Consider the following 26,479-nt stretch of genomic DNA (forward strand, 5'->3'; position numbering starts at 1 on the left):
ATGTGATTAAAGTTGAAAAATTACGTAACGCTTTCTTTTATTTGGAGGCTTCTTATGACGCTACCAAACACGGTGTTAGGTCTACAACAAAAAATCACTACTGAATTAAGTTTTTCTCAAGTGCATGACCAGATCCGGTCGAATAATATCTCGAGTACGGCTGTACGATATTGTCATACTTTTTTATGCAAATCGAACGTTTTACTCCATAATGGCGGAAATTACGTAAATTACGTAACTTAGCGAAATGTGCAAGACCTCTATTTTTGACATTTTCCCCGATTTTTTCCGAAAATTTCCCCGATTTCCCAAAAAATTGAGTTTGCGTGAATTTTGAGAAAAACTTGCGTGAATGCGTGAATTGCGAAAAATTTTTGCGTGAATGCGTGAAATTTGGGTCCGCTGGGGGGGCCTCACCAACGGATGTGCAGGTAGAGAGGCACAAACTTTCGTCAGAGCTCTTGCGGTAGGTGGGGGGCTTACGAGGTTTTGAATTACCGCCATCCCGGCCATTTTTTTGAAAAATACCGTTATCCCGTCCAAAAATTACGAAAATACCGGTCCCGCTGTTTTTCCCATAAAATTCTAAAAACTAGAAGTCAAAAATTCGGCCAAATGGAATAGAATGTGTATGATGAGGTAGATCATTATTTTCGTATTTTGTTTCGATTGCATAAATATTTACAGAGATAAACTACCTTTCTAAAGAAAAAAATGTACCGGTTGTCCCAGAAAAAGGTCCGGACGTTTGATTATGTCAAGGTGGAAATGTTTAGAATAGAAAGACTTTTTTATATTAATGTGGTACTAAAACTTTGGTGGGTCCTTTTTTCAATTCGAATCATTATTCATTGAGTTATGTCATTTTAAAGTAAAGCACGCTTTTGAAAATGTTAAAAAATGTTCAAAAAATAGCACAGTTTCACGAAAGGAGTTTCGAGTTCATCTTGATTGCTCTACCAAACCTAATTTTTTTTGCTGGATAAAGGTTAAAACTGCAATCTAGCCCCTCGGGCTATGATAAATCATTGAAAAAAAACACCCAAGGGATTCATCCAATGAACAAGAACAAGCGTGCAAAATTTCAGCCGAATTCGATCATTTTTGAAGACTCCAGCCTGCCCCAAAGTTTCGAGGTGACAGACAGACATTCTAGCTCAACTTTACAAACCCAACGTTCTCCTCCCTGTATTAAAAAGCCTCAAAATAAACCCATTCCTGGTGTAAGATCCTTATTTTTTTGGGAGTTTTTTTTACCTTTTTGCTGACTCCTGTGACAAGCTTTTTTTATAGTCCGAAAATTTTATGTACCGTCTACGTATGACTTTTACCGAAATACCGTTGTTTTTTATAAGAATTACCTCATCCCGCACGAAAAATCAGGTGTTTTACCGTCACCGTGGCTCTTTCAAAATACCGTTTCCCGAATACTTTTTATCGTTTTTACCGCTTCCCGGCCCTAAATTAGGCCTTATCCCGAGTACCGCCAAATCATCGCCCGAGCAAAATTATGCCTTGTCAGCATATTTAGCGACATATTTTCCATAAGTCAAATCATCGGAGGGAATATGGCCGATGTGCCAGGAGCGCATTCTAGTAAGCCAGAATTTTCAAATTTACCCTCTGCTTTTCAGTATTCACCTTCGTTGAACTGTCTGATAAGTTTTTCTAGAGAATCAGGAATCGAAGTTTTAGATGTTCACTCCAGGAAAATAACAGCCCAGGTACTTTTACCAGAAAATCTTGGTAAGAATTTTTTTTGAATTTTTTGTTATTTTTGTTTTATTTCTACTGTCATTTTTAGTCTTCTTTGCGGTTGCTTTCATGAGAGTGAGGTAAATTTAATAGCCTTTAGACCTAAAATATTTTTCTCCTTGATTTTGCTACATGTATAAATAAGCCATTCAGAATACAACCCACCAAGCTAGGCAGACAGCACCACACGTTCATATTTTATATATTATGTACCGTCAACTGCTCTGTGCTCTAACTTGGGATGATTGGTCGAAACATGGGACTGGTTGATATCTGGTCTGTATTTTCATTTACTGTTAAATCTCTTTGACAACAAATTTGTTTTTGTTTATTTTTTAATACCCCGTTCATTAAGTCAAATCAAATGACTTTGGAGGTTCGGTGAAATGGTGGCCGAATTGAGGACCCTGCCGACGCACCGGACTGTCCGGTGTATTTGTCCGGTGGCAAAAAGTATCCTTTCGCTACACCGGACGCAATAAGTCCGGTGTCAGTCCGGTGTTGCATACAGGGAATTTTGAACGCCGGACATCTATGAAACAAAAAATTAAGAAACACCGGACGCACCGGACTGTTCATGTCCGGTGTTTTGATTATCCGGTGGGAAAAAATATCCTTCTCCAACACCGGACATCCGACTTCCTTAAGTCCGGTGTAGAAATTGTCCGGTGGTAAAAAAAATTCTCTTTTACACCGGATTTTCGCGTGTCCGGTGTTCGTTAAGTCCGGTGCGTCGGCAGGGTCCTCCGAATTGCCGTCCCATGTTGTGTCAGATAGTCCCAAGTTAGAGCAATTGACAGAACTGTAATAAAATGGGCCATGCCATTCCAAAAAATTTTTGTTCCCCCTATCAGACGACGTGCATTTCTTGATTTTATCTAGCCTTAAAAATATATATTCTTTCCAGTGGTGGTCGGAAATTCCGATGAAAATCCATGTACTTTCGCAAAATGTGTCAGAAATTCCACTCTTTTTTTGTCTTTTTTTTGTCTTTTTTAATTCAATTGCTGTGGAAATTCATACATTTTCGCTCTCACCTTGGAAATTTTTTAAATGCACAACATATAAGTTTGAGATAATAGCCTTTTTCATGATAAAGCAGTAGAAAAAGTGCGCTTTTTGTCTCAAGCAAATGCTGCCCTACTTTTCTAGAATTTGACTTGCACTATTTCAAAGTTATGAGCTTTCAAGTCAAAATTATTTTTTTGTTTTTGAAAAGTGAAACACACAAAACAAAAAAACAACAACAATATATTACGGCTTTGAATTTTTGGACCTACCCCGGTGGGGTGGAGGTCCTATAAATTAACCCGTGTTCGTTAGTTAGTTAGTTAGTTAGTTAGTTACCAACTTTTCTCGAGATTGGCTCATTCAATTTTTCTGATTTTTTGCACAAAGGTGCATTACTATAAACCCTCGAATGTGACGGAGCCCGATTTTCGAAAAAAAATTTTTTCCGGCCGGTAGAACCGGAAATGTCCCGAAAAAAGCGGTTTTTTGAGATTTTCTCGAGATTTTATCATTAGTTTTTTGCGATTTTTTGCACATAGATGCACATTAGTACTGCCGAAAAGGTGTCGAAAACCGTTTGCCGAAAAAAAATTTTTTCCGGTCTGTAGAACCGGAAATGTGCCGGAAATCGTCGTTTTTTCACATTTCCGTCACATTTTTTCAACTTATTTAATTGTTTCTTTACAGAAAAATGTTCTTTATGATGATGCCCAAAATTTAGCATCGTTTGATTTCCAAAAAAATCATCCTTTGAATCCGGAACTCCTTAAAAATCGCCGGAACAGCCGAAAACCGGCATAAAACGGTTTTCCTCATTTTTTCAACTTATACTCGACAGATTTTCATGATTTTTTGCACAATGATGTAAAATGGCAATGCCCAAAATGTGACAGAGCCCAATTTTCGAAAAAAAATTTTTTCCGGCCGCTAGAACCGGAAATGTCCCGAAAAAAGCGGTTTTTTGAGATTTTCTCAGTTTTAATTTTCTCTGAATGATTGATTAAAGTGTCGATATTATTTTTCTTTCACCGTTAAACATCGATGCGTTTCTTAATTGCTTTCTCCGTTCCAATAGATATATAAATCGAAATTTAAAATTATACATTACTTCCAGCCCTCGAAATTCAAGTAAAAGTAAGTCGGCACGTAAGTGCCGTCCAAATCTGGCCGAAGGCCGGCAAAATTTTGCCGACCTAAGCTTGTTTTTAGGTCGGCAATGCCGATCTGAGCTATATTTTAGGTCGGCAAAGTTGTTTAAAGGCTACGGCAATGTTTGTTTTTTTATTTTAGTGCGATATGGTTCTTATTAGAGACTTTCTCTTTTAATACTTTTTGCTGTTAAGGTCGGCTTTGCTGACCTAAAAGATAACTTATGGTCGGCTGCCGAGAGAATCAATGAATATGGTCGGCAATGAACTGCCGACCATACGCACTCTTTGGTCGGCTTTTAGGTCGGCACTGCCGAATGCCGACCTGAAATTCGAGGGCTGTTACTTCCATTAAATTCTAATTATTCGTTTTATAAATAGGTAGGTCCATTAAAGTATTACTTGTTGTATTTGTATTTAACGAGAATGATAACCAGATAAAAATCAGTCCTTGGTTATTTGGATAAATCAGCCCTTGGCTATAGACCTTTTCGCCTTTCCATCCGCCATCTTGAATTGTATGCAAAAATACAGGAATGAAAAAGCCGTGGTTGGATTTAGTTGGAAAGTATGGAAAAAATATGCAGGTTTACACAAAGATTAAAAAGACAACAAAGCATCTTATAAATAAATATTATATATAATCATTAGAACAATAAAAGATGGAATTTCTTAATCCAAAAAGAAATATTTACAGAACAACAAAAGCCTTTTAGAAATTTGTTCTTAAAGACATAGCATATTCTGTTTTCATGCCATTAAGAAATTCCATGAAGACGGAGTACACACATCAAACTTTCAAAACACGCAATCTGAAAGCAGTAATTATGACGTCACACATTATCAATGTTTTGATTTGATCATTTGGCGGCTCTATTCCCAGGAGAATAATTTACCGTCAGCTAAATAAGGATCATTTTTTACCTTCGTTGGTGATTCTTCATTTTGAGTTTATGTCTAAATGTTATGGATTTTTGAAGTGCTTGTTCTAAGAGATTCATGAGCGAATATAATTATTTTTAGTTTCCAAGAGAAGAAAATTTAATCTTTCTTCTACAAGATTACACTTTAATATAATGCCAATTATGCATGTAAGTTTTATATTAATACTTTCTTTTTGCATATGTTTTGCATACTTTCTAAGGGAATTTCACCACGGCAATTCGGCCACCATAATTTTTGCATACAATTCAATATGGCGGATGGAAAGGCGAAAAGGTCTATTTCAGTTGCCTGAATGTGTGAAAATTGTAAAAAACAGCGTGAATACAGGAATTTAAAAAAACTAAGTGAATCTTTAAATCCACTATATGATTACAGGAATGGGTGAATCTGGGCTTTTTGTGTGAATATATACATGAAATCTTCATCATATTTCTTGATTTTCAGAAAAATTAGTTATTGCTTGAAACCTGATTAAAATTTGCTTGAATGCTGGTGTTGGTGAAGGCATGATTTAAAAAAATCCTAAATTTGTAAACAAAAATTAATCCAACAGAATCCAAGCGAATAACAAATGAATATCTAAGACTTTTCTCATTCTTTTATTTTTTTGAAGGTGATAACGCTGGGCACTGCAAATATCTTGAAAATGAAGACAAGCTCGTTGTTGCATCTGGATGCAAAATTGGATGTCGCTCTACTAATGGAGAGCAAATATTTCTTGAAACAATTTTATATACATCCAGCTCTGACTCAGAAGAAGTCAAAATTGAGTTAGATATTGCAAAGGTATTTTAACTTTATAACTATTGTGGAGCACCTTTGGTTTTTGAAATTAAATTAGTTCATTATTGCACTTTTCTTTTGCAATTTTTGACGTTATTAGTTAAAAACAAATTGAAGCAAATAACTATTTTATTAATATTTAAATAGACATAAAAGTACTAATGAAATTTGTAAACAAACTGTACAGTATGCAGCGGGATACAAAATCAAAACAAATATGGCTGATTTTGATTGTTTATCGTTAAATGACTTGTGGTTCGTGCAATGTTTTATTATTTCTATGTCCCTTTAATAGTAGCACTGCTGAAAAACAGTTGGAAGAAATGCTGAATTATTACAAAATTATTAGAACTGTTACTGTTAAGAAATTTTACTGGAACTGTAACCTCAAGATGAATTTTGAAGTAAGGTTGAAATGCTGCATATGAATATTGAAAATTTGAGTTATTTTCATTTTTAATCGAAGGCTGGCTTGCTCCTGAGCGGACTAGAAAAATGCATGAAGTCAACATTAATGACATTGAAAAATCAGTTCCAACAAGTTATTTCAACATTGAAGGTGAACTATGAGAAAACTGTTAACAAAATGAAAGACTTGCCGAGCCAAGAAATCAAGGTAACTATTGTTTTTGTGCAGTTAATTCCTAGGACTGATATGGTTTAGTTTGAGTTGTTATCTTTTCTACAGATGTTATTATTTTTTATTGAATTTGGAATCTTATATTTTATTCAATTTATTTATGAAGTGGCCTCATGGGTCTAGACCATTCTGAAGCTGTCTAAAAGCTCATGGCTATCCATGACCAGCCACTTAAAAAATGTTGAATTATTGTCATTTTTGAAATTTTTATCTTCTTTATGTGAAAAACGATTATTGCTTTTTACTGAATTATTGTTTTAAGTGGCTATCTGTTTGCTTCACAATGGAAAACGAGACACTAACCAAAGTGTTCAACATGGCTTTGGTGATTTGTAAGCAAGAACAACGAGGTCCTGCTCTACCCATCATCGGTGACATTCTCCAAAGGTTGACGTCCAATGTGAAGAAGAACTATGACTCTGTGTCAAGTGAAAAACGTTTGATGTTCAACGAAGTTGATAGATTGCAAACCTTCAGCCTTTGGCCTCACATGAATTACAAGTATTTTGCTATAACCTTTATTGTTGAGTTGCCTAATCTTACTTGACTCCCTATATTGTGTGTACACCATTGCAAGAAAGACTTTTCTAATTTGGTCAATTTCTTTCAATAATATGACATATTCTTGATTTTTAAGACAAATATTTTTTGTCCAGCATTGAAATTTTTGCTTTTTTTGCAGTAATACTTCACTATTAAAACTTTGCATGCTTTTGTGGTGTCAAGCTGTCTAAAGTTTGAGGGTCGATAATAAAATCTATTATCTGCAAATATTAAATTTTTCCAACTGTGCTTTCATTGTAGATGGGCACTTCCTGGTCCGATGGCTGAAGCTGGATTTTATCACCCTGTAAGTTGTGTGTTGATCAATAATATCCAATAATTTCATTATTATTATTACCCACCATTCTTTTACTGTGTATTAGACATTTCTATTGATATTGTTTTTCTTTGTTTTCTGAAATTATGCGTGAGTTTCGCCAATACAATGATATTATTGCCTTAAAATTCTCATCCATTAGTACTTAAAATTCGTCTATACTACATTCTTAAGTCTCATTTCAGTCGTGTTTACCCTGATTAAAGTACATGGTCTAGGCAAGGAAAACATACCTCAGTATGTTTAAGTTAAGTGTTTTTAATCTGATTTAGTAGAACCCTTTCATTTTTTTCAGCATTACTCCAAAAGTGCAGAAGATCGTGCAATGTGCTTTACCTGTAGTGTTTGTCTTGTCTCATGGGAATCTTCTGACCAACCATGGTATGAGTCTTCACTATAATTGATTTGCTGAAAGCTTCTTTTATAAGACAGGTTTTTGTCTCAGCCAGGCTTTTAAAAAGTTATTTTCATCTACATAAGTATGAAGGATTTTGGTTGCTATCAATTGTGAAAAATCGATTTAAGTCTGAAACTTTATTTCTTAATACAAGAAATCATAATTAGTCCTTCCTTTTTCATTATATTTTTCAATATATTTCCATTTTACAAAACAGCTTTCTCCATATAGCATTAATTTTCGGAAGTTAATACAGATATTTTTATGATGTCATTGGCTCCCCCTCTCTCCGCACCTCTTTTGCTGACAAAGCAGAATGTTTTGAAAAAGTTCTTAACATTTGTGCGGGGAGGAGGAGAAAGTTGTTTCTTCTTTTGTTTAGAAAAAAATGCTGTATAAGCAAACGGTAGTAGATGATGTTTCAAAATATATCCTTTAATTCTTATTTTGTTGTTTTCAGGTCAGAACACAAACGACATTCCAAGGACTGTCCCTTTGTTCTTGGCCAACATACTGAGAACGTTCCATTGTCTGTTTACTCTGCAACAGCTTCTGCTCAAGAATTACAGCGCCCTAAAGATATGGTAACGTGATTCTTCTTTCTTTTAGTCTTTGGGGTTGTTTCATTTTCCAACAAAATCACACACGAATTTTTTTTTTTTTTATCTCAACTTTTATTCAAAATCATAGCTGCCATGAGTAAACAAGCAATCTTTATTTTTAAATTTTTGAGATTGCAATGCAGTGCAATGGAGATTTTTTTTACTCCTACTTAAATCCAGGTTTACAGGGTAACATTGACATAGAATACCGGGTGCGCCACAAAAAAGTTTCTCTCTTTGAAACTGATTTTCTCGAAATCTAAAAATTAAAAAAAAAACATTCATATTGCATTGAAAAGAAGAAAGATAAACTTAAATTTTGATGGATCATTTATTGAATTCGGTTCATTAGATCGATAGTTATGCTCAATTGAATAAAAAAGTTACTTTCTGAAAGTGCCGGAAAACCTTAAAAATCGACCTAACAAATTTTTATTTCAAGATTGGCAATCGCAATAGGCTTCACATGATTAAGAGCATTTTTCAGTAATCAAAAACGTAAATTTTGAAACGAAAGGGTCGAAAGGGTTTAAAATTTTCATCAAAATCATTTTAATTTACTTTTACCGAAATTTTCCTCAGAATTTTGGTTCCAGACTGAATAAAGTCTATTTAAGCCTGGATATACCTCTAAACCCATATTTGATGTATTTTTATGAATTTTACCAGATTCTTTGTTTTTTTTCGACGAAGTTCTTCCTTTCATTGAAATTCAATCTTCCTTTAATAAAAAAAGGTCATTTAGACAGCTAATTATCATTTTTAATGACTGAAACGAAAATACTGATGCATCATGTAATTATGCTTCGGTTTAATTTGATAGGTCGATTTTAAACGTTTTTGAGCACTTTCAGAAAGTAAATTTTTTATTCAATTGAGCCTAACTTTCGATCTAATGAACCGAATTTAACAAATAACCCATCAAAATTTAAGTTCATGTTTCTTCTTTCCAATGGAATAGGAATGGTTCTTTTAGAATTTTCAGATTTCGATAAAATCAGTTTTAAAGAGAGAAACTTTTTTGTGGCGCACCCGGTAGATTGTGCTAGTTATTAAATTGTATTTTCCTTGTTCGATTTCATGCGACGCATTATCATTAAGGGCATAACGCTTCCAAGTATTGTTCCAATATGAAATTTAGTGCCTGAGAAAACTCTGGGAGATAAATATTTGCTTTGTTAACTTTCTCAACATAGAAAACTTCTTACCTTCTTAAAGGTTTTTGTTTTGATTGAAAGGTCCGATGACGCTTAATCCACAATATTTCAGAAGCACTCAACACTAGCCCAGCATTAGTATGCACATCTGTAGTGAAAACAAACGCGACAAGATCAGAAAAAGGTTTTGAAAAAATGAAATACATTGAAATAAAACACATCCCTCAAACAAAGATAATCTTTCGAATGTTTTTATGTATAATAAATAGAACGTTATCTATCGTATATTTAAAACATTCGATTGTAAATTTTGTTCGAAATCAGCTTTGTTAATTTTTTGTTTACAAAAGTGAAACAGTGCGAGGTCACATCTCGAAACAACTTTCGATCTTTCACTTGTTTGGAGGATATCGTTGCGTAAATAAGTAGCTTTAATTTGTCTGAGTCAGCACCAAGACACTTCCAATTCTGTCACTTCTTTTTACCCCTCAAATATTATCTTTAACATCGAAAACTTTAAAAATTGTATTTCAGATTGTTTGCATGAGTTCCAGTTGTAACAATCTGATTGCAACAGGCACCGCTGAAGGATATATCGTCATCTGGACTATCTTTCCAACGCTCAAGGTGTGTAAAATACTGCATAAAACTTCAATTTCTTTGGCATATTTAGATTAAAAATAAAACTGATTTGCAAGCAGTGTACGGATACTGTGTTGTACAATAATTATTTAGTTATATTTTGATTATGAGATAATATTTTAACTGTAACGCTTTAAAAACTTTTTAGATTTTTTATTATGCTAATAACTGGGTGGGTATTATTTAGTTATTATATCGATAATATATATAATATATATCGATTATATAGGTAGAAAACGTAAAATGTTGAAGCAGCAAATTTGTAAAACATAAAAAATGAAGCGACTGCTTAGGTAGTAATTTTCGTCATCTTTCGTGACTTCATCAGCATATAGCTCAACAAAAAATGATATCCTTTTTATAATGGAAGCTAGAAATTTCACAAAAACGTAAATAATAAAAACGATTTAAAAGCTATAACTATGTACAATAAAATATCATAAAAATTCTATTCGATTGAAAATCCCTAGATACAATGATAAAAAATATATTCCTATGAGACTGCATAATAATACCGCAGTAATAATACAAAAGAAATGGCTAAAATTGAAAAAATAGATATTAAATGAAAATTCGCAAGGGAATATGCACGCAGACGTAGATTGAAGTATAAAAAACGAAAAAATTGACTAGAACTCCCTTCTGTGTTTTTCAGAGAAAATAGTCTAAAATAAATAAAACAGAAATCTAATTACATCGGATAAAACAGTAGATCACCTAAAGTTAAGTAAATACTATAGGTAAATACTTAAGCGATTTATAATCTCTTCAGTTTTTTGATAATGCGGATAATCTGATGGGTATTGAGATATTTTTATTCTTATAGATTCACTCGGAGTATCAGATCTCAGTATCAGCCATGAAAGAAGGCAAAAAGAAAACCACCAAAACAAAGACGGCTTCCGCTACCACCACCAAAACATCAAAGGCTGAGAAAGAAAAATCACCAGAAAGCACTTCCCTATCAACAGTTATCGAGAAAAAGGACGAAATGGTGGGAAATGAAGCTTCTAACCAGACTTTTTTCAATAAAACTACATCAAACGAGGTTATTTTTCTACTGTTTATTTTTGAAGTTACCCATTCTACTCTAGCTGGGAGACCCGTCTACTCTGTTCGTGTGGTTTCGAAGTATAACATTTAGTTAAAACGAATAATAATATAGAAACAACAGAGTAGCCGGGTATTTTTGTAGATGCCAAATCTGGTCGCAAAATTCTATTGGCTGTTAAACAATTGTTGAAATCACGTGATATTATTGTTTTGATTGGAAGTGCGCGAATCTGATTGGGTAACCTTAATCAACGGCTTTTTTGGCACGAAATTCAAACCAAATGTAAACAAATTCAAACTGGCTCAAAAATACCATACTCTCAATGAGTAGCTTCTGATGGGATTTTTACTTATGTGGTATACATTTGAATGGAGAGTATGGATCTCCAGACTAATTGTAATTCTACTCTGAACTTCATGCTTGTTCCAACTTACAACGAAAGCTATTCAAAACTTTCCCAAACTTGATTCATGGCTTATCTTTGTAATAAGTGTCGTTTAAACGGTTGCTTGGTACGATAGAGTAGGGAAAGTTTTCAAGGTACTGTTGTTCCCCGAGTATCTATTTTAAATAATAGCATCGATATAGAAATTTCTAACCCATTTGCCAAAATTTCCGCTGATAATGGGTGTATTCAAACTTAGTTTTAATGAGTTACGCTATCTACTTTCTCAAAGGTGGAAGATGTAGTGATCGAAGGCGAAAGTTATTGTATCATATCCGACTTGACTAATGACCAAATCGACAACAACAAAAAATCTGAACCTCACGTCTTCTCTGTAGATGACTCCGTTCTGAAGTCTGAGGACGAGGGCACACCCACTAACACACCATTTAATGAGCCGAACCAAGAGGAAACAACAAAGGGATCTTTTGAACGTAAATGTAAGATTTCGTGTGTTACCATCATGTCTGATGGAAATGAAGGGAGTACATATGTGGTAGCCGGTGTCAAAATTAAGTCCAAGAAAACAAGGAAAAATAAGATCAAAGTCAAGAACAAGTTATCACTTCTTGTCTACAAAGTAGCCGGGAAAATGAAAATGCCGAAACCGTTAGAGACACCGAATCTGTTCCCACCTTTTGATATGGACATGTACATGGATGACGAGCACCTGTCCAATTTACCTCTCCCTGGCATGAATATGCCCAACATTTACGACGAGCCTTTCTATGATGAACAGAACCTGGACTCGTTGGATCCTAACCAACTATCGGTGATCGATGAGTACTTGATGGCAGCCAAGAAGAACCCGTCAGCTAACGGTGGCACGCAAAACATTTCTATGTTTAATGAAGTGAAAACAGGTTTTGATCAAGAAGAAATCGTAAGAGATGACATCAAGACTGTCTATGAAGATTGCATTTTCCACAAGTTCGATATTGATAGGTCTTATTATGATTTATCGATGGTCATCTCAGATCTGATCGTTGTTTCCAATTACCTTGTGGTGATACTAAAACAAAAGGTTGGGTTTGTGGAGAACGATTCCGTCAAGAATGTGTTGTTAGTTTTCTCCATAATATCCAACGATAAACAAGTAACAGAGATTAAACTTGTCAACAGTCGAACTTTGCACGGAACCACCATTCAAGATGCAGTGTACGTACCGTGCTCGTCAGCTCCATCAAATATCTTGGAGAATCTGATTGCACTAGAACAATTTGAAGAAAATACAGATTGCGCTGTGAGTGAACCGAACTTAGACAAATCATTACTCCTGATCGCGCTTAGTGATAACTCTTTATCCTTCATGACTGTACCGAGATTGGTGGAAAAGAAGCTATTGACCAACATCGAGAACAATGGAATTCACAAGATTGTGTATTGTGGACCACTATCATCTGTGGCAATCTGTGATACCAAAGGACATCTTCACATCCAATCTTGTGTCGATGGTAATCTTACAAAGCCGTCATCCAAAACTCTGGAGAAGTATTGTAAGTAAAACTGTAGATTTTTCATGGCCATTTTGGAAAGTGTGTTTCTCCATTTTTGATACCGAGTTTTTCGACTTATTACTGAATTAAAGGATATATAAAACATTTAGGAGCAAATATGAGGAAATTATGTTATCTGAAATCCATTCTCATGTAAGAAAAGCGTTCCGAAATCTGAACTCCTTATTAAACCAAGTCTTTAAAAAAAACGTAAATCTTCTCTTGTCATAGCTGGACAGTGGCCAGAGACTTTCACCATCAAACAGCTGGAGTGGTTAACCGCGATGATCAAATTTCAAGTGGTTACTCAAGGTTGTTATTTGCTGCATCCAGTCAATTGGTCGTTCAACAAAGGGAATGTAATCAATTGTAATATGAAACCAAACGCACATTTGAAAAACATGTTTCATCTCACACCCATGGAAACTGACAATCGGTTCATCAAGAGAACAAGGTATATACTATAAATCGCTCATGTTTTTTTCGCCACAACCACAACGAGGCTAGGACCTTTAGGACTAGGCTGTGAGCTACCTAAATGGTCGATTTTGTTTTCAGCGTTTCCAGCGGTATAATGGTTTCCATGACGTTTAATTATCTGGAAGAAAAGGTAAATCGGTTTAAATTTCATCTGTCAATTTTTAGTTTGGCAACTCAAAAGAGCGATCTCGTTTTCAATATGTTTGTGATGGTCAAAACCTTCGTTGGATATGTTGATATTATTGTCAACCTGAAGTCACCACTGCCTGATGATGACCAGGACTTCGAGTTCAGTATCTACATCACATCAGAGAACACCGAGGATGGTATTTCCACTAACGAAAACCGTCAAGAATCACAGGATCGTAGTAACGGCAACAATAAAAAAATCTACGGTCCAATCTCTTTCAAAAGTGTTATGAATTCTTCAAAAACATCTGCGACTTTTACCATCGTCAGTCCAGAGCTGTTGGTGGAAAAAAGTTTCCCGATGCTGATTAAACTGAGCACAGGTAGGTTTTGGTCGGTCTTTTTTCTTGTTTTTCTCTTGTATTATTTGAATAGTAAACTAGTCGAACCATATGGAAAGTTTAAGCTTGAAAGAAAAAATCAATAGTACATTTTTGCAGGTTTTTTTTTTTACTTGTTGCATGTTTTACACACTAACTTTTAATAGTCTACGCTACTTTTTCCAAAATCGTATTCCCAGCGTGCAGATATTTTCTCAAAAATCAACTTTCGTAGCTGTTTAAAAAGTTGACCTTGGAAAATTATATACCACCGTTGAAAAGGCCTGTCCATCTACGATCAGAAGAAGAATGAAAAAACGAATTGCCAATGACCCAAAGCATATAAAAATTACTAGTTTCAAAACATTAATTTTCGGTTCAAAACTGTACAGAAAATTTACAGAAAGAATGAGAAAAATGTATATAATCACTTCCTCATTTATTTGAAGGAATTTGAGTAACAGTCACAGTTTTTCAAAGAATAAATAAACTCAAAATACAAAAAAAACAAAACAAAAAAAGCGTCGTGCCCTCTCAAATAATATCGAATATTGACATTTATTATAGTAACTCAACCGACCACAGATTCTGAACCTTTGCAATTATCTACAATCATCAAGGACCTTTATGTCGGTGTATACCAATTCAAGAATGTGGCCGATCAATGCGGTCTCTACTTCGATGGCTGTCAACACGCTCTGGCAACGGAAGAATCTATACAACGATCACTGGTGCGTCAATTGTTAGATTTGGTGAAAAACAATGCTGGTATGAGAGAAGGAGGACCCGTCAAAATGATTGTATCCCTGTTGTTGTGGGCTGTCAGTGTTCACAGTCGAAGGATCGACACTACAGTCAGGTAATTACTGTCATTTTGTATAAGATTCCCATTTCTGCAATAAGATTCTTGTCACTTTTACGGAATTTTTCTACTATTTTTCCCGGATTAACTGGCATGAGATTGGAAAGGGTATGTGTCTAAAGGTACGGGAAATTGTGTGTTTACTTACGAAACTGCCTAACTTTCCGAAGCTAATTTTTGAACTACACCGAATTCTTGGTCTTTTTCCGCTAGAAAAGTGGCAAAGAAACTATTATTGCGGAAATGGGAATCTTGTACAAAAGGACGGTATAATTTTCAGTCTTAAGCGCGAAGCTATTATCCGCGCGTTCTCAAACCTAAATACCTTATCGGGGAAAACTTCGTCGGGGAAAATTTTCGTCGGGGAAAATTTTCGTCGGGGAAAAATATTCGTCACTTGCTGGTTTTGGTAAACGCATTAAGGCCGGGGAAAATTTTCGTCGGGGAAAAATATTCGTCACTTGACCGAAATTTCGTCACTTTTCCCCGACGAAGTTTTCCCCGAGAAGGTATACATTGGAGTTTCCATAAATCGAGCCTCTACAACTCGAATGTCTTCGAATTTGTATGAGTTTCAATCTTATGGTTCATTTCGAAATGATTAGAAAACCGTGAAAATTACCACCTTTCTTTTGATAATGTAGTCATTAAGGTGCACGAGCAATTAACGCAAAGGAGGATGAGATTCAAAGTTGTACAAACGAATATATTATCTTTAGATTCACCGCAGTATGCTATTATCGTACTATCATATAACGCCCATTGTTACTATTTTACACGGGTTTTAAACGACTCCAGTCTACACAACATATTTCCTTTTGTTTATTTCTAGCCTTCCATTGGTCGAAATTATTCAGGAACATTTGTCTCCACTGCTGCATGCTTTACTTTACTATGGTGACAGATCCATATGCCATAGCTGCTGTTTGCTCTTTGTCGCTCTCAACAGGTAGAAAATAAAATTACAGTAAACTCTGGCTTTTATTCGACATGAAGTTTATTCGAATCTTTCTATTACTCTTACTAATTTTCACTACCATCGAGGAGGCGCCTTCGTTAAATGGTTTCTAATATTCTCTCTCTGTATTATCCGTTCAAGTTCCAATTGTCGTGAGTCAACAGTATTTCATTTGTTAACATAAAATAGTGGTAACCCAAAATAATTCGATTATGGAATATTATTTCATCCCATTAAAACTGACATTAATATTACTCTGTGACTTGCCGATTTTCAAATAATCTTTTGATTTCAGATGCGCGAGAAAGATTTGCCACTCTTAACCTCTTTTTTATTGGAAGGGTGCAGGCGGGGGGAGGGGGGTTAAAAAAAGTAGCACTGGTCGCGGCACTCGTAGGCTCAACCTAGCGGTGAAGTGGTACTTTAGTAATTGAGACTGCTAGTCTTCATCACTTGTATTTTAGGCAAAATGTAGATGGTACATTCGCAAGGCGAGTACTTGATATTTTATGGACATTATTACCAAAGATTCAAAATGCACGCTCGTCTGCTGCGACCAACTGGGTCTTTGTTATGCTGTTGGACTTCTTGGACAACTGTGGTCCTGAAAATAATATGGTTGGAAATGATGCGCTTCCTGCTTTCACTGAAATGCTGTTGAAAAGTTCAAAGCTGTACGCTGATGGGTTCACCGAAATTCAAAAGGTTTTTGATACTAAGTAAGCGAACGCAATTTTTTTCTCGTGTTTTGTATTATAATGAAGTTGTACTAAATTCGCATGGACGTAATGATATTTCAACTCGGCTTTCAAACATTCTGCTATTAAAAAATATATTAAAATGTGTCATTTTTTTATTATTCTAATGTTTTATCCAGCATAGGGGTCATCATGACTACTGCACTTTTATAACGATTTTCTGTCGGTCTAAAATTTTGGATGTTTTCTGCTGAATATTCTTTTTTTTAGATGGGTCCGACAACCCCCAACACCCCTGTATACAATATTTCTCTGGAAAATCCTATTTTGTGAGCGAATAAATCATTTAACACTTTTTGTAGATTTGGATGTCCAGATATGGTCTTCGAACCTACTTTAGTTGATCCTATGAACGTCAAGCTGAAGTCTGGTAATGCGACGAAAATGGGCAATTGTCACGTTCTGGAAACCGTGAAAATCTCTACAGATCATTTACCTGGTAAATAAACAACAGATCTCCTTTAGACCATGTTCAGACGTTTCGGTTTCCCGTTGCTCCGGTATGGTTTACTTTACAGATTGTGATAGTTCATATTTGTATTGGAACGTTTCTGAGCAAGAAAACGGATCCTTTCTGTTCCGATGAAAATAGTGCAACGTAACCGTTTCGATCTGTTTACTTTTTAATGTATCAAATTTTGACGTTCACAGTTGTTTCGGAACCGTTTCGTTTGGGAACGATACGGAACCGTAAAGCCTGAACATGGTCTTAAGTAAGTTTTGTACACTCAGAAATGGTTCCACATTCTTGCTATAACACAGTATAAACAACTTTAATGTTGCGGCGGGCTACTGAACTTAAAAGAGCGCACTCTAATGAAAGTAGTCAGTCCTCAGTTTGGAAGCTCACCACTAGATTTAGTTTGTTGCGTTTGTTGTTTATGACACTATATGATAGTTTCTTGATGTTGGATTCGGTATTTAAATGTTTTTGTTTGTAGATACTTTAGGATTAAAAACTAATCCCAATAAGAACTGACGCAGATCTAATTACAGTTGACTTTTCATAATTAATCATGTCGCCACGAAATCCTTAAATTCTTTCATTTCTAATTCTCTTTACAATTTCAGGAATCCTAGAGGTTCTACCGTTGAAGTTTGTTTGCTTATCAGTCAGTGAAGGTTCAAAGTTCGATCAAATCAAATCCTCCACAGCAACCAGCGTTAAATGGAACCATAAAATGAGCGAAGCCGCCGCGCCATCCACTTTCCCACTCAACAATGCGAATCCATTCGCTCAAAATAATTTCCCTAGTGATTCACTTCTAGGAGGTGTAAGTAAAAGATAGTTAAAATTAGATAAATTTTCGCGGGGGTTGAATTTCGCGGATTTCGCGCATTTGGGTGTCATCTGCGAAATTAAGTCCCAATGGAAATTTGGAAAGGCCTCATTTGCAACATACTTTTAAAGAAAACTGTAAAATATCCAATAAACTACTTTTTAAATGTTTACTGGCATCAAAGAGACCTTACTAATGCGTATTTGGACAGCCAAAATGTATGTTTAGTTGTAAAAGGCACAAAATCGTGAAAAACATCGTCTCCAAATAGTGCCATCCGCGAAACTTAATCCCTGCGAAAATTTATCCCATTTTTAAATATTTATTTTTCATGATGATATAGAGAGGGGAGGCGCGCCTTTACAAATCAGAAATAATTTATGCTTGGACAACTTATGTAAAACAAAAACCTTTAATGTATTTCTTCTATTACAGCCTAAAGCATTGCCATTTCTATTGTACATTTGAACAAGTGTAGAATCACGAGTCATGTTTTCAATTCTAACTTCCAGCCTATGCAGCCTATGAATTTGAGTGCCATTGCCAAAGCAAAAGCCTTAAATGCAATGAAGCATGGTGATGAAGAAAGTCACATTTTCGATGACTTGATGGGTCAAATTACTGGTTTTCTTGGCAGTGAAGGAGGTTTTGGAACGGGTAAACCCCTTTTGACTAAAGATGGCAGCGGTGCTACTGGTGGAAAACACAATCGTGGTGAAACATTCAACGCGGCTGGTGTAGCTGACGAAAATGTGGTATGTGTATTTCCTAGATATTTCTCTCTCGCAATACACGTTTTTTTAAGTAAAAGAACATTTGGTGGTCAAAATATTAAGAACATTTTAAGGCTTTGTGGACTCTAAAACACCAAATTTCTTAGGAAAATGGACTAAAATACCCACAAAATGGTGAAAATAAGAACATAAACATTTTTAGGCTTAAAACTCAGTTAAAATTAAGAAGTTAAGAACATCCGAAGGCTTCAAAAATCTTCTTATAAAAAACATGTACCGTTTAGGTTTTAAAAAACGTACTAATAACATTTTCTTTCAAAAGGACAAAGAGTTATTCTACAAAGAATAATAGTAATTTATGATTATTTTGAACTTTGCTTTTTGGCCTTTCTGCTTTATACTTTCACTATCTCCATTCCATTGCAGATTCCAAATCCTTGTTGTTTACTGGTGGACAAAATGCACGTCTATTCTGTCCATTACGCCATCATTGACTTCAAGGTTCCAATATACCTGACAGATCTGGTGATTCCACCGTGCAAAGCTCTGTCAAGTATCACGCTGACGTCATGGGAAAATGACCAAGATCCAGAAGATGGACAGGTGGTCGCATCGTCAGAAGTCATTAATAAACACGCGCTTGTTATTTCCAATCTGGTTCAACCGGTCAAGTTGAGGTTCCTTAAGGTATGTCCAAAATAATTGCCCCAGTCAAGTTTGTTTATCTTCATTTTCTCTTCGGCGGAGATTGTTATCTTTTCCGTTGAGTAAACAGTAATTGGCAGAGAACGATTGTAATTAACCTTTTATCGTCCTTAAAATAAGAGCATAGATACATAAACTCGCTGGTTTCTTTTACAAGGTGGTGCCGACGCGTTTTCTTAATCTAACGTCTTCTCGTCTTTAAACAGACCCAGTTTTTACGAAAATTGCAAATTTCGTTACCATACTACGCTGCGTAATACGTGAGATACTCTGTACTCAGGTACAGAGTAATCGTCTTCTGGAAGTGATACATTTCTATCTTATCAAAAACGTTTTAGTGAACGGGTTAATTTCATGAAAATTTCTTATCTTTTTACTTTAAAGATTGTGGTGATCGGTGGTGAATCATGCAGTGTTGTCATCCCATTGGGTCAATACTATGGTTACCCGGTACACGAAAACACCAACAGCCTAGAGTTGGTGCAACAACAATACAGTGACCTGTTCTGCCGATTCTCATTGGCTGTTGACAGGCTGGTTAAACCTTTGTCCAACCGTGTCCAGTTAACATCAAGCAAGTCTGGATCCAGCAAACATGTAAATGTTACTTTGGGCAACACCAAGAAAGATATTGTACTATGTTCTCACATTCAAAGATGTTTGAACATCTTGAGTAATCATTTGAATGTCGATCAGTTACTTCACGACCAGAATATCGAATCTGTTGTACCAGTCAAAGAGTCAACATTTAGCTCGCAACAATTGATGCTACATTGTTTGTTAAAAGCAATCGATATTTACATATCATCTAAAGACCGACCTAAACCTTGTAACCATCAACTGATTACCAAAGACCAGTTCCTGGACTTGTTTTCACAACTCTGCGTGTACGGGATGACAAATATTCAAGAGACGGCCACCAAGGTTCTTCACCAGGTTTGCAGCAGTGAGGAGTGGTGGGAGGATGGCTTGATAGAAATCTATCGAAAAGTGTTTCAATACAATTCAGTTGTACCAATCCCTAAGAAAAGGTGATGCAATGTTTTTTACTGACTAAATCAATCTAATTTTATTTACAGTAATATATTTCCCAGTTCTATCGACCTCTATGAAATCGATCTTAGCTTTTACCGTATTTCCTCAAATAAGCACTGCAACGCTTATTTAATATTTGTGCTTTTAGGTGCGGTTCTTATTAAAGGTCTGAGCTTAGAAGAGAAGTGATTATCCAAGGTTATCACTTTGTTAGGGGCTCTATTGTGGGTTAGTAACGTGCGAAGATAAATTAACGGATCGCTGATGACTTCTCTTTTCTATCGTAAAGAAATAAAACAAACCATTCTCCCTTATTAGAGGGCAACGCATTTAGTATTGTTTTATACAAAACCACTGACTATGAATAGCGAGTATTCGAACGTTGCCTAGAATTCTAATCAGCTAGAAAACTAATTATTAATGGTATGTACGGCAATATTTCATTACACAATAGACCCAACAGCTGATTGGTTATGAATGATTGGTACATAATATTCCCACTTTCAATTCAATTGCCGAGCCCTCTGAATGCTACGAATTTGGGTCGATTTGTGGGTTTCGCTTTACTTATTTCGTGCCTAGCCCATTGATAAGGTATTTAAACCTTCTTTTTAATCACTTTCCTGTCACTTTTTTTAGAGTATTTTCGACACTAATGAAATTGATGAAATCAAGCAAGCGACTCAATATCATTGTGGAAAAACTTTTACAACAACTGAAGGAGTATCTCAAGTCAGATGGTTTGGTTATCAATCCAAATAGTCTGGATTGGCTCTTGTTGGCTTTGGATTATTTACTGGATAGTCCAGGTTTGCTACTATTAAAAGGATTCGAAAAGTTTGAGAATTACTAATCTGGCGTTATCACTACTTTAAGGGCAGAAACTTTCACGTTTTTCGCGATTTTGTTCCTTTTTCGCGAAAGTTTCTGCCAGGTAAGAAATTAAACCTGAAAAACGCGAAGTTTCTTTTTGCGAAAAATTTTGCACTGTTTCCTAAACTGCTAAATTTCGCGACTTTTTGACTGCCCGCGAAACTTTCTGCCCTTAAAGTTTCTACAAAAACTCCCGAAAAATACCCGACTTGAGCACCAATTTGGTAATTCCATGTCCATACAGGCGGGTTGGACGAACATTTCCAGGAGGTAATTGAATGTGTATAAAGGAATATTTTCTCATTTTCCCAAGGGGTAAAAAGTTATTCTATAAATTCCAGGAAAAAGAGACTGATTTTAGTTCGTCCACCCTGATTTTTGAGGTATGAAAAGAAATTTACCCTTCGATTGCAAATTTTGCCATTTTCCACACATTCCACACATTTTTTTCTTGCCTTGTTCGTTCACCCCCCCCCCTGTATGGACATTTAATGGAACAGCCCATTTTGAACGTTTTAAGCATCTGGAGGATTTTTAAATATTCTTTCCATATAAAAAGACGTGCGTTTTTTCTGTGTTGCCTCTTAAAATGAAATTTTACCAGTTAATTTTTTTCTCCAGCTATAAATACTTTGACAGTTTTATATGATTATGACAAACTGACAAAACTTTCCGGGAGTCTTGAATCTAAAGTATTTGCAATAATGTAATTCTTTTTAGACATCAAGGATTGGTCATTTTTTAATCCTCTCGGCAACAACCTTTCCAACCAACCGGAGACGCCGACCTCTCCTATCCTCAAACTGGCTGACATCTTTCCAGATCCTTCGGTGACACAAACAACAAGTCAAGCAACGCCATCACCACAGCAAGAACCTACATCTCCTACAGAGCCAAATATTTCTAAAGAAATCACCGGCCAAGTTTTCCTTCCGAAACCAATTTGCATTGACGTGACCAAAGCCATTTTAGGATATTTGATCTCCAAGTTGGATACTGGCAATAGAGATCAATTGATCTTATGTAGCAAGGTAACTTATTACTGTCATTAAAGATTAAAGACTTAATTTTATTACATTATACTGATTTCGATTATTTTCCGTCAAATTGTTATTTTGTAAGGTTTCAACAACTTCATTCCTAAGCTCTAATTTAGACGGCCGACTTTATGCCCTGCCTATTATAATTGTTTGAGTAGGCGAAAAGTGGGCACAAAGTTGGTAGTTAAAATCTTTGCTTAGAAAGGTTTGAAAGAAGACATTGTATTGACATCAAAAGAGGGCAATGCATTGACTTTTAGACAGCCAACTATCTGCCCACTTTAATTCAAAATTAGAATAGGTAGGGCGAAAAGTGGGCTGTCTAAACTAAAGCTTAGCAGTCTACTGTCGTATTGAATGAGAAAATTCCACTTCCTGCACTAAGATTGTCCTGACTTTTCCGGGATTAACTCAACAGCTATAATTGGCCCTCTGATTAATCGGGAAATAACGAATACTCTCTTATTCGACGTTATAATATTCGATACGCTCCGCTATTAGTCAACGTCAACAAATAACTCACCTAAACGACGCTCTACTATTCGATAAACTCCCTCGAAAATTGATTACAGACCGTCAACTTTAATCCCGGTTTTCGCACGTCCTAAACAAATTTATTTAATCTTCCAGGTCTGTTCTTTGGTAATGTTACGGTGTCAAAGCATTCTTCACATGGAAAACATCTTTAGTAAAGACATCATCTCCAATTTACTTCGGTATACGATGACAAGCCGTGAGAAGTGGGTTTGTTATGCTATCAATGTATTACTCAAAAGCGTGATCATACAAAAGGACTCGGTCCTACACCAAATCGGTGTTTACAAAACGCTTCAATCACTCATGAAAAAGAAAAAAGAGACCACGGATTTGAAAGACGTGCAAGGTCAGCAGAATCAAAGCCCTGCTTCTAAGTTGGAGCAACTTAAGGCGCTGAAAGAGAAAACGATTCATAAGAATTTCTTTGAAGTTACGGAAGGGAAATACACGGGAGCATTAGCCAGCGACAAGTTTCATGAGATGACTTCCAATTCCGATAAAGACGAATTAGGTACTGGCTACGCAGAATGTGACGTCATCCATCCAGTTTTGAATGATTTCAGTAAGATTTTGAACTCAAATATCAGTGGGTTGGAGAAGACAATATGGACCAATCAAAGTATGGACATTCAACAGGGGGCAGGTCAGAAACTTTGGATTCCGTCTTGTAAGACATTCGCCGACGAAGTTGAATCAATGAAGGATCGATCGGTTGATTATCTGGTTCATAATCTCTGTGAATGTTTGGAGGAGAATCACCATTCGCCGACCACCGTCCAATGTTTAGAGGTCGTTCTGTTCGTTGTCAACACAACGTTGCTTGAAAACACACCGAAAGCTGCCGATCAAAATACAATGCTGAGGTTCTGTGAACAGGTTGTCAAGCTAGTCGTTAATTTGGGAGATACCACAAATCCATGTTTAAAGTCCGCTATCGACAGGATTGTCAATGCGATTTTAGCCGAACCTGTTTATGCTTCTCACTTCTCCTTAAAATTAATCGAGTTGACGTCTAGTGGTCATACCTCAAAGCTGCCGAAATCACCTGTGTGTTTGACCAATGTAAATATATTATCCATCGCAAAGCTAGCGTCTCTTTCTCAGCCGACTTTTGCGGAACGAGTTCTTTTGAAGCAGTTGATGGTCCAAGTTGATCTACAAGAGTAAGTAAACAAACGCGCATTCCAAGTAGGTAACAGATTTGTAAAGCCCGAAAGGCTAGATGTCGTGCTTTAAGCCATTGCAGGCCAAAAAAAGTGAATATCAGAAGAAATACTGTTACTATTACTTTTCGAAAACCCGCGACGCTTCTGATTGGTCAAGCGCTGAAATTCTATTGTAATGTCACATGACTTAGGTAGGACTTTTCAGCAAAAGTACGCCATCTAGCTATTCGGGCTTTATAAATCCATGGTAGGTAATAGTGCATTAATTTCTTTCATGTATAGCCAAAAGACAATGTCGTTTGTTTATTTTATCTGACCGAACGTACGATTAAGTAGCAGAAAGTTTTCTCTTTACTTTATCTGATAAAATCTTTACATGCGTTTAGACGTGCTGTTAGATTTTCTCTGAATGTTTCGGCTACTTTTAAGAGACTCGTGGATTTTCTGCCTAGTTTTTTATTTCTAGTTTTTTTACTTTTCTAGTAGTACTTTGGACTTTTGCCATATTGAAAAACCTCGGTGTTTTCTATAAAGAAAAACTCTTTCCCGTTAGGATTTGCTGAGGGTGCACCCCCGTGTGCCAAGAACGGAAACTCGACCTCCTCTTATTTGCTTTTCTAAAGATAGAGCAGTTAAAGGAACTACTTTTTCTACGTCCTCTTCTTTCATCATAGCATTGACACATTGAAAGCGTTGGAGACATACAAATCAATCACCCTGAACGGCTCGTTCATCATTTGGTCACATGATACTCAAGAACAACAACTCACCACCAAGTTGGCCGTCAATCTGTCCAAATATCTCGAGAAATTCATCAGCCAGTCTGCAACATTACTACACGCGGCCAGTTTCGAACGTGGTGATACCAAGCGGACAGTTTTTCTGTTACAAGACGGAGAGTGTCGGTTGACAGGCAAAGCACACGTGGTTTTGGAAGACGTTCAATTATGTTTGGTGCTGACAAACCTACTATATCAGATCCTCACATCCAAAGTTCTCGATGATTCCCCAGACTCACAGTAAGCCATCGTTTTCTTTAAGGCCGGTCTCCATTTGCGCGCTGCGATCGCACCTTTTGGTTTCAATCCTTTTTGCTTGGAAAAAAGATTACGTCATAAAAATGTAGCTCGCGCTCAAAAAAAAGTTGAACGCATTTCAACTTTTTTCAACCGGTACGTCAGATCGTGCCAATGGAGTTGCTTCATTATTCTTTTGACCAATAGCATGGAAGCTTTGCTTTTTACTACGGGATCCATCTTGGGGGGGGGGGGGGTGCTCTTCTCCATCCTTCCTCCACGATGCTCGAACGGTTAAGATTAAATATAGTTTTGAAGCCACTTTAGGCTTTTTTGATGGATTGGATGATGCTGCAACAGAACTCTGCGCTATCAAAAGTTATCAAAAATAAATGTTGACGTGGAACAGGAACACTTTGAAAAGTTATATAGAATTTTAAGGTGGTTCTTTCCCGGCAGATTTCATCAGAATTAAAAACTTATTCATGATTCAAGCTAAAATGTTTTTTGGATCCAAAAAATTTAGATAGGAGAAATTTGGTTTTTAAGTGCGAAACACTTTTTTCATTTATTGAAAGGCCAAGTCTTCATCCTCTTCTGAGTCGTTTAGTGCTGTTACCACATGCTATGTATCCAGTACAAGTTGACAGAGACAGCAGTGCGATGATCTTCCTATCCTATGATAGTGAACCCACTAATAAAATAGTGAAATATCATATCCTTTCTTTTCTTTTGAATCGATGCGTGAATAGCTCAGTAATCTAGGATTTTTAGACTGTCTTCCAGTGTCTTCCTTTTGTTTTCACGGGGTCCCTGGCTAGCCGTATCGGGTATCCAAAAACTGAAGGGAACACTTGAAGGAACGTAGCATCGAACAGCGAAGCTTTTTTATTTTAATTTTTTTTCTTTCATAGGGAAGTCGAAGCAATCTTCCAACGTTTGATTCGGACGTTTGTAAACAGCAAGAAACTATCGGACTTACAGAAAACATTCGAAATCCATTGTAAATCACTTCACATCATCGAGGAGATGTTTTACTTCCAAAGTGCATCCAAACTCCATCCTTTATCCTCGTCTCTTCTCTACACCTTCATTGAGTCTGCAAAGGTGGGATATTCCTCACTGTTGGTCAATGCACTGAGTAATTTAATGATGGAGGTCTGGCATGGAGACGCAACAAGAAATGAAGATTTTGATTTTTCTGCTTTGGTTTTAATCATGAAACTTTTGCTGACGCAGAATGAACAAGCTTGGCATTTCTTCAGCTCGAAAGGTAACAACAAGATTTGATACACGTTTTTTTTTATTAGAACACCTAAAATTTGGCTGAGCCAGAATGTACTTATTTTTTTAGCAGTTTTCAGCCAAAAATGTTCTTAAATGCGTTCTTAATTTTTCAGTACTTTTCACTACTCTAAATCGACAATTTCATGTAAACTAAAGTGCACTTAAAATTGGTAAAATTTGGACAATATTTGTTTCTCGATTTTAGAAAATCCATGCCTAAGTTCTGTTAAAACTGTTTGAAAAGAGGAAAAAATTGTAATTTCTTGTCATTTTTTTCCAAATTG

General features: G+C 36.1%; 1 protein-coding gene across 1 annotated transcript in view; it reads left to right on the forward strand.

Moving 5' to 3' along the window:
- The first annotated feature begins 1,538 nt into the window (after positions 1-1,538).
- The window catches only part of LOC136817080 (uncharacterized), a 47,656-nt gene continuing 22,715 nt past the window's right edge, over positions 1,539-26,479 (forward strand). The window contains exons 1-25 of the mRNA XM_067073424.1: positions 1,539-1,746; positions 5,473-5,645; positions 6,109-6,258; positions 6,545-6,783; positions 7,087-7,132; positions 7,458-7,543; positions 8,020-8,143; positions 9,853-9,945; positions 10,787-11,008; positions 11,692-12,955; positions 13,187-13,409; positions 13,601-13,947; positions 14,512-14,803; positions 15,639-15,755; positions 16,229-16,483; positions 16,825-16,961; positions 17,594-17,796; positions 18,315-18,557; positions 18,963-19,223; positions 19,626-20,272; positions 20,916-21,085; positions 21,870-22,180; positions 22,820-23,889; positions 24,567-24,911; positions 25,823-26,181. Of these exons, the coding sequence (XP_066929525.1) occupies positions 1,569-1,746; positions 5,473-5,645; positions 6,109-6,258; positions 6,545-6,783; positions 7,087-7,132; positions 7,458-7,543; positions 8,020-8,143; positions 9,853-9,945; positions 10,787-11,008; positions 11,692-12,955; positions 13,187-13,409; positions 13,601-13,947; positions 14,512-14,803; positions 15,639-15,755; positions 16,229-16,483; positions 16,825-16,961; positions 17,594-17,796; positions 18,315-18,557; positions 18,963-19,223; positions 19,626-20,272; positions 20,916-21,085; positions 21,870-22,180; positions 22,820-23,889; positions 24,567-24,911; positions 25,823-26,181 (7,555 nt within the window). The 5' untranslated portion in view covers positions 1,539-1,568. The remainder of the gene's footprint in view (positions 1,747-5,472; positions 5,646-6,108; positions 6,259-6,544; positions 6,784-7,086; positions 7,133-7,457; positions 7,544-8,019; positions 8,144-9,852; positions 9,946-10,786; positions 11,009-11,691; positions 12,956-13,186; positions 13,410-13,600; positions 13,948-14,511; positions 14,804-15,638; positions 15,756-16,228; positions 16,484-16,824; positions 16,962-17,593; positions 17,797-18,314; positions 18,558-18,962; positions 19,224-19,625; positions 20,273-20,915; positions 21,086-21,869; positions 22,181-22,819; positions 23,890-24,566; positions 24,912-25,822; positions 26,182-26,479) is intronic.

This window comes from Clytia hemisphaerica, unplaced genomic scaffold (assembly GCF_902728285.1).
Source record: "Clytia hemisphaerica strain Z4C2 unplaced genomic scaffold, Clytia hemisphaerica genome assembly, whole genome shotgun sequence".
Classification (NCBI taxonomy): domain Eukaryota; kingdom Metazoa; phylum Cnidaria; class Hydrozoa; order Leptothecata; family Clytiidae; genus Clytia; species Clytia hemisphaerica.